Source organism: Artemia sp. Qi Xiang Cuo, chromosome 8, assembly GCF_049724085.1.
Source record: "Artemia sp. Qi Xiang Cuo chromosome 8, ASM4972408v1, whole genome shotgun sequence".
Lineage (NCBI taxonomy): Eukaryota > Metazoa > Arthropoda > Branchiopoda > Anostraca > Artemiidae > Artemia > Artemia sp. Qi Xiang Cuo.
Window position 1 is genome coordinate 21275986 of NC_142801.1, and position 18698 is coordinate 21294683.

An 18698-nucleotide genomic window follows, 5' to 3' on the forward strand; every position below is an offset into this window, starting at 1 on the left:
TGAAGGAAAATAATTTGTTGAGACTAGTTTCATCTGAGAGCTCTTCTTGGAGATGGAAATCAATATTGTTTTGGGTTTTTCCACGAGCATTTTTATTCTGTTATACCATTGTTTTGACTTACAGATCGTTGACTTTAGATGTGTATTATGGAAAGGCAGATTTACTTATTTTTTTGCGTTTACACAGCGAGTTAGATTCAGACGTTTTAACTTGCTTAAGTAGATTCATTTTCACCCTTTTTTTAATTGACTGCTAAAATCTAATTTACAATTAGAATAGGTTTTACTTTTTTTTCTCAGGGAAGGAGTTTTTGGTCCCAGTGAGAGCCAGCCAGTTTTCATTTGTAATGTAAGATCCAAAAATGGAAATACCAGCATTTGAAATTAGTTGATGGGAGAATTAGAAAAGCAAGATTGAAGCTAAAGATTAATAAATGAATCTGGTAGCTTCTCCTTAAAGGGGGAGAGGGACTGGTGGGCTATAGAAAGAATACATATTTGAACAAAGTCAAATTCCTTGGTTGTTTGTATTTCTATTAACTGTTTCAAGTTAAGGAAATTACAGAGGAAACAAATTCTAGATCATTAGCATTACCCACTAGAAATATTGAAGCGTTTGGGGATTTGCAGAGGATGAAGTAGGTACTACTATGTAATTGTTGATATAATAAGGTCCTTGTGCAGTTTTTAGCTTGGGGAATAAGAAAAGTAGCAATAATCAAATTATTTTGTAATGGTGAAAACTTGGGGTCTTGCGTTTATCCCAATGATTTCATCATAATCTTAAAGGGTCGAGAGTAGGAATTAATTTAGGGAAGATTAATAAGGGACAATCTTGTGAATATTCTGCTCCATTTTGCTCAAATAAAAATGTCTGCAAGCCTGAAAACCCAGTCCTAAAACTGATCAACATTAATTGGTGTTATTCAATGTTATTGGTGCCCAACATTATTGAATGACTTCGTTCATGTTATTCATTGTTATTCATGATGTTATTCATTGAATAACATCGTTGAATGACTTATCAACCCTGACAAGCTTGTGGTGTTCTCTTTCTATCCTAAAACCAATTAACACAATAAAGACAGTTTATTAGTCAGTTTCAAGGTATTTATATTTTAGAGATATTTTTACATCTATATTTGTATCTCCGTATTTTTTATATTTTAGGCGCGTCACTAGTTGAAACGATTGGAGAAAGCTTGATTTTTTGCTTTTAAGATTTTTGTCTGTTAAGTAAGTGTTAAACATTTACGATGAGAAAATATTAGAATGATTTCACTAAATTAGAACGTTTATTTGATTCTTGTTTTATTCTTTGTCTCACCACTACTATTTATGCCAACTTCTTTTTCAGCCTATGAGAAAACATATGGAGAGGATCCAGTTTGGAAAAATTATAGGAGAAATTTTGCTGGCCAGTTTCAGCCCAAACTGAGAAAAACCTGCATAGTAAGTATTAAGGAAGGGTGTACACGTTTTTTCCTCAATTATAATTTTGTACCTAAAAGAAACGCATTGAATTTACAATTCCATTGTCATACAAGTTCATTACATATCTTCACCAGTGGCAGTTCTGGCCTCTCTTTCACCCGGGGCTAAATCCTGATTAGTGCATCCCCCTTACCCCCTGTCTACCAAAAATTTTCAGGCCAAATTTTAACAAAATTATCAGTTATTAACAAGATTTTGCCAATTGCGCCCTCTTCTTTATTTTGATAAAAATAAAATTCCAAAATCATTATAACCGTTAGGTTATTCATTTGAAATTTCTGCGTCCAGGGCAAGTGCCGCCTTTTCCTCCCCCCTAAAATCACCTCTGATCTTCACTCTTAATTTCTACGACTCCTGTTCTTCTCCATAGTCTACTTCGACGTTTCCCAAATTTTAATTGAGGCCTGGTAGAGTACGAGGTTTTTAATTTTTTTTTTTGCAGCCCACACTATAAAAAAAAAAAAAAACCATTCGTTTTTTGTTTTTTTAATATTTTAAATTAATTAAAAAAAAAAAAAACAATGAAAAAATCAACAGTTGTATTCATTTATAACCGAAGTACATGAGTAGTGCGTTCAAACATTCCAAGATAATGTTCCCGACAAAGCCGGTTTCTTATCCTTAGCGTTTCACGAGACGTAAATTACGTCAGAGGTTAGTAGGACTATTACTTGAAACGATCTGGATTAGTTATCGATAGGTTACACCTGCTAACTCTGAAAAATGCAGAATTACTAGGATAAGTGACGTCATATATAAACAAAAAAATCAATGTTTCAGAAATGAAAAAAAGATGCGAAATTATACGCAGAGAACAAAAAGGGACAGTAATTGTGAAATGTGACACACTTTTGGGGGGGGGGGTTAAATAAGCTCTGTTTACAATCAAGTACATGGGAACTTAAGCGGATAAGGGATGTTCGAATGTACTAGAAGTAAATTTTTTTTCGTTTTTTTTTCAGTCAAATATTGATATTTCTCGAGAAAAGGTAAAGATATCAGAAAACATTTAAGCCAGGAAATCAACAAGAAGTACCATAGTAGTATCCCGACACCAAGCAATGTTGCCAGTCCTACGTGCGGGTGATAAAACTACAAGAAAGAGTACAAATACACACTTTCCACTCTGTCTTAGGTTTCCCTGATGTAGAAAATGTAATATGCAACAATTTTTTTCTTAGCAAAATTTTGTGCGATCCCGAATATTTTTTACGACCCAGTGCTAGCTCGCAACCCTCACTTTTAAAGAGGCTAATCTACTCTTTTTTACATTAAAATTGTAGCTATGCAGGTAACACAATTCGATAAACGTTTTGTGTTTTGTCTACTCCCTCTGTAGACAAAAATATCCATCCCCTAATAATAGTATTACTGCTAATAACGAGTCATCAGTACACTAAGCCACCTGAGGCTAACACTTTACGCACGGTCCTGTTCGAACCCCTATTAATGGTAGGAGTAGATCTATGTCAAGAAGATTGTTTAACAAAAAAAAAAAAATATGTATGCCCATTTGCTAAAACAGTTTCAATGCTGTGCATATAAAACCTATTTCAAATTATGTTATTTATCATGTTTTTTGCAATAGAGTAGTGAAGAGGCGGAATTCCCCAGCCATTATAATCAAGACTGAATCTCGATTGTTAGGGAAATTGTAGAATAAATGCAGCTACCCCTTATAATAAATAATAAGGTTAATTATCTAATTTTTTTTACACCCTTCACCACACCAGGCCACTAAAAATCTTAGCGCCTGATGTGCCACCAACCAACTTCCTTTGTTCCTTGATTGTTTTTTTCTATGGTTGTTTCTGTTGCATACCCTTTTGAAGGAATGAAGAGACAGTTTGTTAAGAGGAAGTGCAAATCTGTCCCTCGGGTACTCAGTGCAAGGTACTCCTCAAGGTAGGCTACTGTTTACAGTGCAAGGTACTCCTCAGTACTCAGTACTCTCCTCTTTTAGATAATTTGAACACGCCCTCTTTCTGCATGTTTGCAGTCTTATATTTGTAAACGGTGATGTTACTGTGAATGTTAGAAATCTGATTAAAGTTGACATTCACCGGTGAATGTCCGAAATTCAATTTCGCTGCTATTATGTAAGAAAAGTAAATGATCAAAAACAGAGTTTTTAAGGCCCAATGAGAATACTGAATAAACAAACAAGTCGAATATTTCGAGAGGACAACCCCCTCTCTTCTTCAGCGCGAAACGAAATAATATATTCAAGAAAAGTCCCGAAGAAAAAACCAACAAAACAAACGCGGAAAGTCAATGTGAAAAAAAAACAAAAAAACAAAAAACTAATGAAAAAGCCAAAAAACCAAAAGATGAATAAAATTCAATAAAAACCCAAAAAAATTATAAGAATTAAAACCAAATACCTAAGAACCTTAAAGCGAATCATTCGCCATTATCCGCGATTTGCACAAAATCCAAAAATTATGAACTGCCATCAACGGATACAAGCGAACAACTGAGAAATAATAAAAAAAACAATTCATTCACTCAAAACAAAACCAACAAGCAATTAAATAAGTTGGAGAACTATGGCATCTGATTTCTGATTTTAATTATTGCAGTCCTTGCAGACACCCTTTGAGACCTAAGGGGTTGTTGATGTGTTTATTATATGATTGGGAAAGTGATTCAAGGTTTATTTCAGGGATTGCTAAAGTATTGGCTTCTCTTTTGAGAAAACCGAAATATTACTTGTTTATTCTTAACTCACCAGAATCTGTTCAAAGCTAGACTTAAATGTTGGTATTTAAAATTTCAGCTGCTTCCCTGTAGTTCTGGACAATACCTTTGTCATGAGAAATTAAACTAGCTTGGTTAAATAAAATAGTACGTTCCGGAAAATCAAAGATAAGTTATGCAAGGGCAGAGTCAAATTTTCCGGTTTTTTCCCCTTTTTAAGCGTTATCTATTGAAGTAGAGTATTGATTTAATCTATCCGTAAGCCGTTGGTGAGTTCTCCCGATGTACCAAAGACCACACTAGGATGGAACTCTGTAGACACTAGAGTTTTCACCTTTTGGGATAGGGTCTTTACCTTGATAAATTTGGGAACTGATAGTTTTACCAGGTCTATAATAAGTGTAAATGTTATTTTTCTTTAGATCTCTGGAAATGCGTTCTGAAACCCCTTTTACGTACGGGAGACCAAGGTAAATGGAATTTTCCCTTTGATTTGTGTTAGCTGTTGTCACTATCTGGTAGGTTCTTAATACGTTTTTCAATTACAGAATTTATTAAACTAATCGGATAACCATTCTCAAATAAAACATCCCTAAGGTGATCGAGCTCTGAATCCAGGAAACGTGGTGAACAGACCTGCAATGCTCTTACGACTAGACAAGTGGCCACTCCTCTTTTAACTACAGGAGAATGATTGGAGGAATAATTTAAGTACGGTAACTATATGTAGGATTCCTATAAACCCCGAACTCGAAACATGTATCATGTCGGTGCACCAGAACATCCAAGAAAGGAAAACGCCTATCTACCTCTGATTCCTGAGAAAATTTGAGTTTTGGGTCAAAGGAGTTACGCAAGTGAAGGAAAGACCCCAAAGATTCTTCACCATGCTCCTATGAATAAAAAATATCATCTTTTAAACGAACCCAAAATTCAGATTTACAAAGACTTTGTGAATTAGCCCTTTCTTCATTGTATTCCATGAAAATATCACCCTCTATTGGTGAAAGGGAGGCGCCCATTGGAAGCCCCTTTTTCTGTTTATAAAAAATGCCTCTATCATGGAAATAAAAATTTCGCTTCTTATATTCAATTAACTTTGCGAATCAGCTTTTTCAGTCTTATCCAAGCTTTGATGGTAAAATTTAGGGTTAGGTTAAATTAGGTTATAAATCTCAGAAGTTGGTTAAAAACTTAACCCAACCTAACCTGTCACCATCAAATCTGATTAAATCCAAGGAGAAAAAAAAGCTATTCCTGATATCTACCTGTGAATTTTGACATTCACCAATTTCGGACATTCACGGTAACAGTGACACTAGTTGATATAGCTTACGAAAGGTAGTGGATGTAAGTACCGTAGATGGATAGTACCGTAGTGGATGTACTTATAGAAAACATGTATTAATGCCACATTAAATTTCTGAATTAGAGTTTGTAATAGTCTCTGGATGGTGCAACAACTCGTTTTAACCCAATTTTAGATCCTCATGGATGTCACCAGTAGGGTTAAAGGATCCCCTGCAAAAAGGGCATCCATATTCGGTGATGGGCTTATTGCAAGACTTTTATAAAGATGTAATTGTGCTCAATGGTAATAAGCTCTTGAAATAAAAAATCACCACCAGTTCTCGCGCAAAAGAACTGAACTCAACCGAGGTGTCTGCCTCATATGAGGTCTGATGATGAATTTGAGTAGAGCAAATGAGTAGATGAAAATGAGTAGAGCCTGAATTTTGTCGTAATACTGACGAAAAAAATATAGAAGTATAGGAAGTATCGATAGTTTCCAGGAGCATCAATCGACCTATGTGACGTCGCTGACTACCAATATTTGTGACATATGAACAATATTGAAGTCTAGAAATATGAAGTATGAAAAAAAATATTGAATTATAGAAAGTATCGATACTTTCCAGGAGCATGAATTGACCTATGTGACATCGCTGACTACCAATATCTGTGACATATGGACATACAATATTGAAGTCTAGAAATATGAAGTATGAAAAAAATATTGAAGTATAGAAAGTATCGATACTTTCCAGGAGCATCAATTGACCTATGTGACATCGCTGACTACCAATATCTGTGACATATGGACAATATTGAAGTCTAGAAATATGAAGTATGAAAAAAAATATTGAAGTATAGAAAGTATCGATACTTTCCAGGAGCATCAATTGACCTATGTGACATCGCTGACTACCAATATCTGTGACATATGAACAATATTGAAGTCTAGAAATATGAAGTATGAAAAAAATATTGAAGTATAGAAAGTATCGATACTTTCCAGGAGCATCAATTGACCTATGTGACATCGCTGACTACCAATATCTGTGACATATGGACAATATTGAAGTCTAGAAATATGAAGTATGAAAAAAATATTGAAGTATAGAAAGTATCGATACTTTCCAGGAGCATCAATTGACCTATGTGACATCGCTGACTACCAATATCTGTGACATATGGACAATATTGAAGTCTAGAAATATGAAGTATGAAAAAAAAATTGAAGTATAGAAAGTATCGATACTTTCCAGGAGCATCAATTGACCTATGTGACATCGCTGACTACCAATATCTGTGACATATGAACAATATTGAAGTCTAGAAATATGAAGTATGAAAAAAGTATTGAAGTATAGAAACTATCGATACTTTCCAGGAGCATCAATTGACCTATGTGACATCGCTGACTACCAATATCTGTGACATATGAACAATATTGAAGTCTAGAAATATGAAGTATGAAAAAAAATATTGAAGTATAGAAAGTATCGATACTTTCCAGGAGCATCAATTGACCTATGTGACATCGCTGACTACCAATATTTGTAACATATGAACAACAGGCAATACTATTTAGTCTAGAGTAGTTACTAAGTTATGTGTAATATATTTTTAAGTCCAAAAGTGGATGAAAGTCTTGATGGAAATTTGAGGCATGTCAATCTTATTCCTTTTCCTTTTTTGGCTTGCTTTATGAATTTGATCCAATATTAAAGGTATATTCAGAAAAGTGATGATATGTCACAAAGAGTATGGGTAACTTATAAGAGTGGGAACTGGCACTGGTGTCGACAAAAACTATCAGCGCTATCTAGCGGTTAGTTACACTTGGCATTTTTCTAGTATAATAATGATCAATTAATTTAATTAGTGCAAGTGTCTCATCTCAGTTCCTAAAAAAAAACGATTACAAAATATGAACAAATGCCTAGTGTCGCCAGACGCTAGATGGCGTTGATAGTTTCTTTTTTCGATACTAGCGCCAGTTTCCACTCATATAAGTTAACTAAACTCTTTGATATGACCTATATGCAGTGTCTTTTTTAAGTTTACTCACTTGTCTTTAATTTACTTTCTAGAGAGCTGGGGAACTAACCACAAGCAACGCCTGTCCAATATGTAGAGATGAAAATCTATTATTGCACTTTGAGAATGTAAATCTGCTTCAACAATTCATTGATCCATACAGTGGAGAAACCTTGAGCAATATGTGAGTTTAATACTACTATTGTAAATTCATAACTGTTTCAAGCCAACATAGACTGATAAACGCCTTCATAATCCCTTCCCTTATTTTTTTAAAGGTTCTTTCGGCCTTCCTTCAAGAAACCTCCAAACCCTTCAAAGTTTCTGTCAATCGATAAAAACCTTCTCGTTTGTATGTGGATTTGACCAATTAAATTTTTCGCGTCATTTTTTATATTATCCTAATTTTGTATGTCCAGCCTTTCTATTATCACCATCCATGCTGCTTACTAGATATATTCTGGGTATTTGGGGCCCATTTTCTCGAGGATGAAATCTGGGTGGAACTCATCAAAGTATGTGAACCTGTATTCGCGCTATATCTATTCAACGGATGTAAGTTTTTGCTTCCATTCTCCTCTCACCCATCTGTCGTTCAGTTTGACGAAGAGCTCTAGTGCCTTGAGATCAGAGTAGAGCTGGATGGTGAGATCCATCTTTTGTTAAAGAAATGATATTTTTACAATGATGAGAAGACCACATGAGTTCAACTGCCACCCTCATGAAAATGGGCCCTTGATCAGGGTTGATCTGGAAAACATTTGAATTCACATAAGTTGTTCTTTAATGATATGAAGTATATATATTATAGTCAATGTAAATAATTGAGCGTTATTTATAATACCCGGGTAATTTAAACTGTCCATTGGAATTGGGATAAAATGATTTCATAATATTACATTACCTAGACATTTTGAATAATGCTGGAAATTTGAGAAAATTTTCATTTGTATTCAGGATTTCTATTTAAAAAATTTGTTTGTTTTTTAGATATGTACTTTCAAATACATATACACACAAAATGTTAAATCATAGAGTCTCCGTTTATTTGAACAAACTTTAGAAATATATAAAAATAACGATAGAGCCCAGCAGAGAGCTTATTACTGATAGGCCGATGAGAGTCACGCTCTAAGCACGTTGCCAAATTGCTATCAATTAATTAAAGTGACCAGAGAAATAATAGGAGTATTTACAATGACCAGCCAATGAGATAAATTGTAATTTATAATTATTCTAGGATCATTATCCTAGATTATTGTAAACAAATACAAATTTTTAAATTGTCTGATTATATTGGTCATTATTTGTCATGACCAACCTTTACGAAAATTGCTCCGATTAATCCAATTGACCATGATGTATATAAAATGAATCTCATATGGGATTCATTTAATATAAATTAAATGTAAGGAGCACCATTATAACCTAAAACCAACAGAAATTGGTACGTATATGACGGGGTTACCCCTCCTCAACACCTCCCTCTTCACGCTAGACTTTTTTAGTAGTTAAAAAAAAGCTTATTATTGTTCAAATTAAACGACCCTTGTGTTTCAGGAGTCATCCTTAAAGAATTGGGACAAAATTCAAATTTTAGCATAAAGAGCAAGGTGTTGAACAGGGTTGCCCAACCCTCCTCATATACGTAATTATTCCTGATCGTTTTTTAAATGATGCTAAGAAATCCGGCTCCATCTCCACGGAAAAATACCCCCTCCCCATGGAAAGATCTTTTAGACAATTCAATCCCGGGTAAATTTACCCCGGGCAATTACCCTTAACATCTCCATGCTTGAAATTGAGTCGGCAAAGAGAAAATAAGACAAATAAAAAGAATTTCGTATATCAATTCAGGTAAATTCTCCAAATGTGAAATTTCTCGTGAAAAGCTCACCCCCCCCCCCAGAAACTTCTCTCCCCATGGAAAATGCTCCTTGTAAAAAATACCCCTAGTAGAATATTTACCCCACACCGGAAACATGTATGCATATTTCCCAATAGCAGATACAACACGTAAAAATGGACAACTTTTATAACTTAAAGATCCTTTCCCAGGGGCTGTGGGGTCATGTTGTCTTCAAAAGCATAGTTATTGGGCCTTTCAACTATGCTGAACAAAATGGCTATCTCAAAGTTTTGATCGGACGATTTTGGAAAAAAAGGGCGTGGGAGGGGGCCTAGTTCCCTCCAATCTTTTTGGTCACTTAAAAAGGGCAGTAAAACATTTTAATTTCCATTCGAATGAGCTCTCTTCCAATATTCTGGGACCATTGGGTCGATACGATCGCTTCTGGAAAAAAACAACAACAAATAAACACGCATCCGTGATCTTTCTTCTGGCAAAAAATACAAAGTTCCACATTTTTGCAGATAGGAGCTTGAAACCTCTACAGTAGGGTTCTCTGATACGCTGAATCTTATGGTGTTATTTTCATTAAAATTCTTTGACTTTTAGAGGTTGTTTCTCCCCTTTTTCGAAGAGTTTCGGTTACTAATAGAGTCTCAGTTTTAGTTAATTCCTCGATTATCTATAAACACTTGCCAACGCAACTGTACAGATAAATATTTTAAAGGATAGGATACTATTAATAAATGTTTTGATAAATTATAAAGATAAGGTTAATTATAATTAAGATTAGTTTTTATAATATTTACTTCAGATAAATTCCAGATTTATGTTTGCGCACTGTTTGGATTCTTTTTAGATGTTTTGTATTTGAGACACATGTATTTAAATAAAATACAAAAATGCATTTAAGATGAAATATTTATGCTACGGCAAAAATGCAGTGTTGGGATTCTTTTTAGATAGATTTTGAAGTTCTTTTCAAAGGAGTTTCCTGGGAGTTTTTTTTTTTAATAAGGCATATCAGCTGGATTGTTTTTGTTTGGTAAATTTTACCGTCTTTCATGTATATTGTTCTTCTTGCTTGTTTCGATTATTGTTTCTGTATTTTCTTTTGAACTTTCTTTGTATTTATGACCTTCATACCAAAGTTGCCGATTTTCTGAGTTGAGTCAGTTTGTGTCAAAAGGGCTAGCAGCCCTTTGCTCATTAAACGACTCACGAAGGCGATTCATCCTTAATTTAACAGCCCCAGTATTCTACGAACCACTTAACTCGTTTTAGAGACAACTACTAGAAGTAAGTCAGTTTAAAAATTCGTGGAAGTTTTAAGTGATTCCTGAAAATTGTAAGACAAAATAGGATGGTCGTTTCAAAAATACATATAAAAATTTTCAAGTTTCTAACATAAGCTAAAACATAATATATAATATTCGAAGACGTTTTACTTCTAAGAATTCTTTTGTGCTTATTCAAAGAGCCTGATTCAGAAAACCTTTTCTCATATATATTAAACTAAAAGCATTTTTCACTTGTGTGCACTTGTTTATAATAAATATGGTTATATACGAAGTTTATGTAATATATATATAGTTTATATATAAATAAATATTATGATAAATAAATATGGCCTAATGAATGGGAGCAGCCCCTTGCCGCAGTGGGTAGCTAGAATGTGAATTTTCCAATTATTGTATCGTAAATTAATGGATGGAGAATAGTATGAACGGGAAAATTGTAAAAAAAAAGGTTTTTAGGGAAATAGTAGTAAAATGTAATAGGAGAGAAAAAATTATGTATGTGAGAAATCAGAAAGTTATACAGCTATGGAATACTAAGTAAAATGTATGGTCGATAGGTAGTAATGTGAAAAAAATGACAGTGAATTATGATGAAATATATTACAAAAAAGTAGGGAGTCTTAGAGTAAAAAATAAAGAAGAAAGAAATGTGATCCTCGTTTTAGAGTCAACTACTAGAAGTAACTCAGTTTAAAGTCAACCATTTCAGTAATTTCCCAATGAACTGGGAAGGCCAGATTTTTGTCTATATCATGGGGGCAAATGTCTGTTCATTTGACTTTGGTACAGGGGAAATAATCAATTTTTTTTCAGAACTTTTAAAATTGTTGAAATATCTAAATTCTGTTGTAAATTCAGAGATTGCTTCCTTTTTTAGATTTAGGTGAAGACCTAAAAACACATATCTTATTAATATCATCACATTCAGAGTAGATCCTATAGTCTACTGAATCAGACATCAGGACAAGTATCATTAGTGACCTTTCTTTAATGGATTTCTCTCGTGACAGGTGAAGATAGGACGAACTTAAAAGAGTTAAGACTTTTTTGCTCTGAACCTTGAAGGAAATAAATGGGAAAATTGGGGATTGAATCCTGGTTATTTGTAAAATTACTTAGAATTTTTTAAGGAAAGGACGTTTCATTGAATTGCAAGGAGTGAACCATATAGTTGGAAAACCAAGAACTGTTGAAATAACAACAAATACAATTTTTTATGAAGGTAGAATGAGTCTCAATGCAGGAAGAACATTCTGTTTGTAATATAAACTTGAAAACGTTTCGATTGAAGAAAAATAATTAAATCGAATGCATTTCAATAATTTCATTTCGAATTTGCTGGTTAAAACTAATTCTTCTATGAAGCCTGTATTTTATACATGAATTTATTTCTACAAACAGTAAAACCCATATTTATTCTAGGAAAACTGGTTTGTGCAGGAAGAGACAAAGCCAACTCTTAGTTGAAATACTGAAGGCAAAAGCACATGGACTTATTGAATTTGACGTTCCATTTAGAAGCTATGACTATAGTGAATATATGCCTAAGTAGTTATTTTATTAATGATTATTAAACATCTTTTTTTTCTCCCTTTGAAAAGGAATAATAATAGGCAACGCAACGATTTTCCACAGAGGTGGTTGCCCCATAGGATTAAACATAAAGCCTGCATTTGCAGAAGATTATAACCTCTTCCTCGCTGCATGAATAGGCCTATCTATTTGAAGATTGTCAAGAGGTGTTTTGAAACATACACTCATTGAATATTATAAATATCTAAAGAAAATAAACGATTTGAATATAGGTTAAATTATTTGGCTTCACAATCCAATTCGTATTGATTGTAATCCAATTCAAAATAAAATATGGTCAAGAAATTCATTAATTATGTTGTAAGGATGGAGTAGAAAATTTTTCGTTTATTTATTGAGCCACTACTGTTTGAAGTGGAGTGGAGGATAATATAAAAATTTTGCTGAGTTTAGGCATTCACCTCTGCTTTTCAATTGATTATTTCTTAACCATACTATTTAAGTGAGATGCTTGGCATGGGATTTCTTTTTTTTTAGGTGGGACAAGGACACAAGGTGTGCCTCAAGATGGTGGGAAGCAAATTCTATGTTGTATTCAGCTCTCTTTTTCTTGGTCATGTTCTCTCTTTGCTCCTAGAGCAGGAATGTTCCTATTTATCTTAGAATTTACACTACTATCTAAGACAAGCCCTGCTTCTGGGGCAGGTTCTATCCCCTTATGAAAAATGTCACTAATATCATTAGACTATGAAAAAACTCAGTTTCACTTAATCAAAATTACTACATCTACCAAATTTAGTAACCAACTAAACATCCATCAAATTAAATAACTTGTCACCTTTCACCAGGATGACAAGGATGAGCGAATTTCTTGAATTACTGTGATTACAATGGCAACTCTTAGTGCTTTTCTTGCATAAATCGAGATTTTAATTTCTTTGATGGGTTACAAAGATATCTTCATTTTTAACTTCTTTGTCAGCAGAGGTTTTCAAAATCATAGCTTGCCTTACTTCTCTGATTTTGTTTTAAGCAATCCTTTATGTTGATTAATAAAAAAAATGTCCACAAAATAAGTTTTTCAAAAAAAAAGTAAAGAACTACATTAAACCAAAAATGAACAAAAACAGAATCAAATAATCTATCAAGCATACAACTACCACAAATCAGCATCAATAAATAAATGAAACCCAAAATGAACAGAAATTAAAATAGATAGCAGAGTCAAACTCAAAACGAGCAGAAATTAATATGAGTAGGGTTCAAACCCCTATGCTTTCTAAAAGCCAGAATATAATTTGGACTTTACTGAAAAAAATTCAAATGAATGTGCATTATCAGTTTGATTTAAATATGCTGATATTTATTCCTAAAAATCTTCATTACTTTTTGATTTCTTAAAGTTATAAAAATGAAAACATTTGAAAGAATTTTGTTCAGTAAACTACAAATTATATTCTGGCTTTTAGAAAGCTAGGGGCTTAGAACCCTACTCATATTAATTTCTGCTCGTTTGGGTTTCATTTATTAATTGATACTTATTTGTGTTAGTTGTATGCTTGGTAGATTATTTGATTCTATTTTTGTTCATTTTTGGTTTAATGGAGTTCTTTACTTTTTTTTGAAAAACTTATTTTGTGGGAAATTTTTTCTAATTATTTTCTGTTCGTTTCATATTGATATGGTCTTTTTCAGGGAAAAAAATAATTTTTTGAATCTTTCCGGTATTCCTTTAAGAATTTATAGTTTGGCCTGCTATTTATAGGCTGGAGACACTTTTTCAGCAATTTTTAACAACATAAGCCCTTTTGAAAATTATGACACAAATAGTAGTTTTTAATTTAGTCATATACATCGTCTAGTTGACCTAATAAATAAAAGTTAATACCATTCCCAAAAACTTATATCTATGCTCTTTTACAGCCTGGATACAATTACACTCTTTTGATTTAGTAAACTTTAAGAGCAGAAGTAGTAATAGAAGTAGCCCCGAAAATAATATATTGCTGAGATGTCTTATTGGCAACCAGCATACAAACAGTGTTTTGATTTAATTTTAAAGCAACAGTTAGTTTTTAAGCATAATGGATAAATTACATAACTGTGGGGGGTTGACCTAACCAATAACCCTAGAGATATATTTACTAAACCATTCAGCTATGTTCAAGGCCGTACCCATGTTTTTTTTTCGGAGGGGGTTTTACTCAAAGATTTTTTTTCGGGGGGGGGGGGGGTACACAAAAAACGCATACAAAGTTTGTTTATATCCATTTTTGTTACGTTTTTACGATTCAAACAAACATTTCTGGGGGAGGGGGGGGGGGTCAAACCCCCCTCTGGGTACGGCCTTGGCTATGTTGAACAAATGGCTGTCTTAAAATTTTGTTTGGAAGTTTGTAGAAAAATATGAGCTAAAGAGGAGGGCTGATTGCCTTCCAATCACTTTTGACTCTTTAAGACGGCACTAGAACTTTTAATTTCCAATCAAAATAGCTCCTTTAAAATATCAATGATATTACTAGCTATGATAGAGCATGGCTGCCTATGTCCTTATACGCCCTTTTAGTACCTTCATGGACATAGGTTCTTCATTTAATTGAAACTCCCCCTAAAAGTCACAACTTAATGCCATGAGTGTCGTTAGTTACGGTAACCGCGGAAGCAGCATTAAATGAATACACACAGTGTCTTCTGGCTAGCTCAAATCCACAACCTATGAAGGTGAAATTTTCAGAGAATATTTCTGTCATACAGATGAAAACCTGCCATCCGTATGCAGGTTGTCGAAAGGGCATATCAGCAACATCTTAGGAACAGTTTCGTGTGTGAAATTAAAATTTACGACGCTTGTTGTGGGGGATGTTGAACTAAGCAAAAGACAATATTTGCATCAAAATACTACTGCTTCTTCTCCTACAACTACTGCCACTATTACTATTACTACTATTAACTGTACTCCTAATGCTACTACTATACTTACTGGTGCTACTTCTACAACTAATAAACCTAAGGGTATTAAGGCGAAAATTTTGGGCATTATTGTAACTGCATTGAAATAAATTGAAACACATTGGCCCCTGCCCATATAGGTTGTCAAGACGACGTATCAGCAATGCTTCAGGACCGGTTGACAGTATTAAGTTAAAAGTTTCACCATGTGTTGAAGGGGGTGTTGAAAAAAGGTGCTATTTGCATACTACTGCTACTACAACTATTGCTACACATAAATACTGAATCTTTCAACAATGCTGAAAAAGTTGATGTCTCAAAACTTTGTTTGGATATTTGTTATGGGAAAGATCGGCGTGGGAGGAGGGGGGGGGGAGGTTTCTCTCAAATCACTTTGACACTTAAAAAGGGCAGTGTAACTTCCAATTTAAAATCAAAAGAAATCCATCTAAATTTAATTCGACCAACCATTCCATAAAAACCTTATATACCTCCAGGGCATAACTTCAAGTCCTATTCCCAGGGCTCTGGGGGGTTGAACCAAGCATTGTTATATATTCTTTGGACTATTTAAACAAAATTGCCATTACTCAATTTCAATCCAATGCATTTGGTGAAAAGAGGGGTAGTTAGGTGGGGGTGCTACTTAACCTCCATCACTATTGACTCTTAAAAGGGAGCCAGAACTTCCAATTTCAACCAAATGAGTCCCCTCCAAAGCGTATACGACCACCCTTTTTATAAGAACCTTATATGCCCCAAGGGCATAACTTACAACCCTTTTCCCCTGAGAGCTGTAGGGGTGGGGGGTGTAGTCCTCACAGACATAATTTCCGAAACCTTCAACTACAATTAATAAATTTGTTATCTCCAAATTTTGATTGGAGGAGTTAAGGAAAATGCTGAGCAAGGACGGGGGCTGTTTGATCTCAAATCACTTTGATTCTTAAAAGGGGCACTATAACTTCTCATTTCAAATCAAATAAGCCCCATCTGATGTTTACACTACCGCCCATTTAATAAAAACCTTATATACCCACATAAAATAACTTACAACCCTATCCCAAGGGCGTCTGTCATCCCTAGAGACATTATTATATGTTCTTTGGACTATTTTGAAAAAAATCACAATCCCTGTCACATAATTTTAATCAGATGTGTTTGGTGAAAAGAGGGGTTGTAGGAGGGAGGGGTAAATGCCGTCCATCACTTTTAACGCTTGAAAAGGAACTAGAACTTTCAATTTTCAACCAAATGAGTCTCTTTTAAAGTTAAACAACCATCCCTTACATAAAACCTTGAATACCCCCTAAGCATAACTTACAACCCTTGCCCCTAATCTCTGGGGTGTCTTTCAACCCCAAAAGCCTTGTTATATAATATTTAGACTATTTTGAATAGAATGGCTATCTCAAAACTTCTATTAGATGCATTTTAGGGACAATAGCTGCCCCCCGATCACTTTGACTCTTAAAAAGAGCACTAGGGCATCTCAATCCAATGAGCTCCATCCGAAGTTTATGTGACCATGCTTTCTACGAAAACCTTATATGCCCCCAGGGCATAACTTACAACCCTTGCCCTGAGGGCTGGGGGATTTGTTATCCTCAGACATAATTTCAAGACCTTTCAAATATGTTGAACAAAATGGCTATCTCAAAACTTTGATTAGAAGTGTTTGGGGAAATGATGAGAGTGGGGGTGGGCAAAACTTTCTATAAAAACCTTATATGCCCCAAGGGTCTAACTTATTACCCTTGTCCTGAGGGCTATGGGGGGAGGAGGTGTCATCCTCAAAGACATAATTTCCAGACCTTTCAACTACCTTGGACAAAATGGCCATATCAAAATGTTTGGGGAAAGATGGGCGTGTGGGGTGATTCTCCCTCTGATTACTTTCGACTATTAAAAAGGGCAATAACCCTCTCACTTTCCAATCGAATGAGCCCTTTTGAAGTTTTTATGACAATGCTTTCTATATAACAACCTTATATACCCCCAGGGCATAACTTACAACCTTAGCCCTGACGGCTGTTGGGGGTTGTCATACTCATAGACATAATTTGCCAGATCCTTCAACTACGTTCAGCAAAAGGGCTTTATCAAAATGTTGATCGGAAGTGTTTGGGAAAATGATGGGCGTGGGGGGAGGGCATTTGCCCTCCGATAGGTTGTGACAACTATTAAGAGCTCTAGCCCTCTCAAATCCAAATTGAATCGGCATTTCTTGAAGTTCTCTCGACAATACTTTCTATAAAAAACCTTATAGGTCTCAGAGCACAACTTGCAACCTTTTCCCAGGAGGCTGTGGGGGGCTTTTTATCTTCAGATATGAATTTTGGACCTTTCAACTACGTTGAAAAAAATTGCTATCTCAAAATTTTGTTTGTATGTGTACAGGTAAATTATGGGCGTGAGAGGGGGGCTAGTTGCCCTTCAATCACTTTTGACTATTAAAAAGGGCACTTGCCCTTTCAATTTCCAATCAAATGAGCCCTTATTGAAGTTTCTATGACAATGCTTTCTATGAAAAAACCTTATATGCCCACACGGCATAACTTATAGCCCTTGCCCTGAGGGCTGTGAACGGGGGGGGAGAGGGGGTTGTCATTCTCAAAGACCAAATTTGCAGAACTTCGAACTAAATTGAAAAAAATGGGTACCTCAAAATTTTGATTGGACGTGTTTAGGGAAATGATGGGCATTAGAGGGGGGTTAGTTGCCCTCCAATAACTTTTGACTATTAAAAATGTCACTAGCCCTTTCAATTTCCAATTGAATGAGCCCTTTTTGAAGTTTCAACGACAACGCTTTCTATAACAAAACCTTATATGCCCCCAGGACATAACTTACAATGCTTGCCCTAAGGGCTGTGGGGGGAGCGTCATCCTCAAAGACATAATTTCCGAACCTTTCAAGTATATTGAACAAAATGCCTATCTCAAAATTTCGATTGGATGTGTTTGGGGAAATGGTGGGCGTGAGAGGGGGGTTAGTTGCCCTCAAATCACTTTCAACTATTAAAAATTGTACTGGCCCTTCAATTTCCAATCAAATGAGCCTTTTTTGAAGTTTCTACAACAATGCTTTCTATAAAAAACCTTATATGTCCCCTGGGCATAACTTACAAACCTTGCTCTGATGTCTCTGGGGGGAGTTTCATTTTCGGAGATACAGTATCCGGATCTTTCAACTATGTTGAACAAAATGGCTATCTCAAAATTTTGATTCGATGTGTTTGGGTAAATGGTGGGCGTGGAAGGGGTGTTAGTTGCCCTCCAATCACTTTTGACTATTAAAAAGGGCAAAAGCCCTTCCAATTTTTAATCGAATGAGTCATTTCCGTAGTTTCTACGGCTTTCAATACAAAGTGCCCAGGTCTAAACAAACAAAAAAATAATAAATAATACATTGTGCCCACATTGTTCTTTACTTAAGCAGCACTATTGTGCTGCCTATGTTGCTGATGAAAAAAATAGATATATCGGTTATATAGCTTTTTGGATTCTAACTTTTTTTAAAGAAAAGATTATGAATATAGGGTCATA

The 18698-nt window shown here is 34.7% G+C and overlaps 1 protein-coding gene across 1 annotated transcript in view; it reads left to right on the plus strand.

The window, feature by feature from the left end:
• mRpS18B (mitochondrial ribosomal protein S18B) overlaps positions 1–12276 on the plus strand; it is a 50508-nt gene extending 38232 nt beyond the window's left edge. The window contains exons 3-5 of the mRNA XM_089093287.1: positions 1358–1452; positions 7572–7702; positions 12091–12276. Coding sequence (XP_088949413.1) covers positions 1358–1452; positions 7572–7702; positions 12091–12220 — 356 coding nt within the window. The 3' untranslated portion in view covers positions 12221–12276. The remainder of the gene's footprint in view (positions 1–1357; positions 1453–7571; positions 7703–12090) is intronic.
• Positions 12277–18698: the final 6422 nt, after the last annotated feature.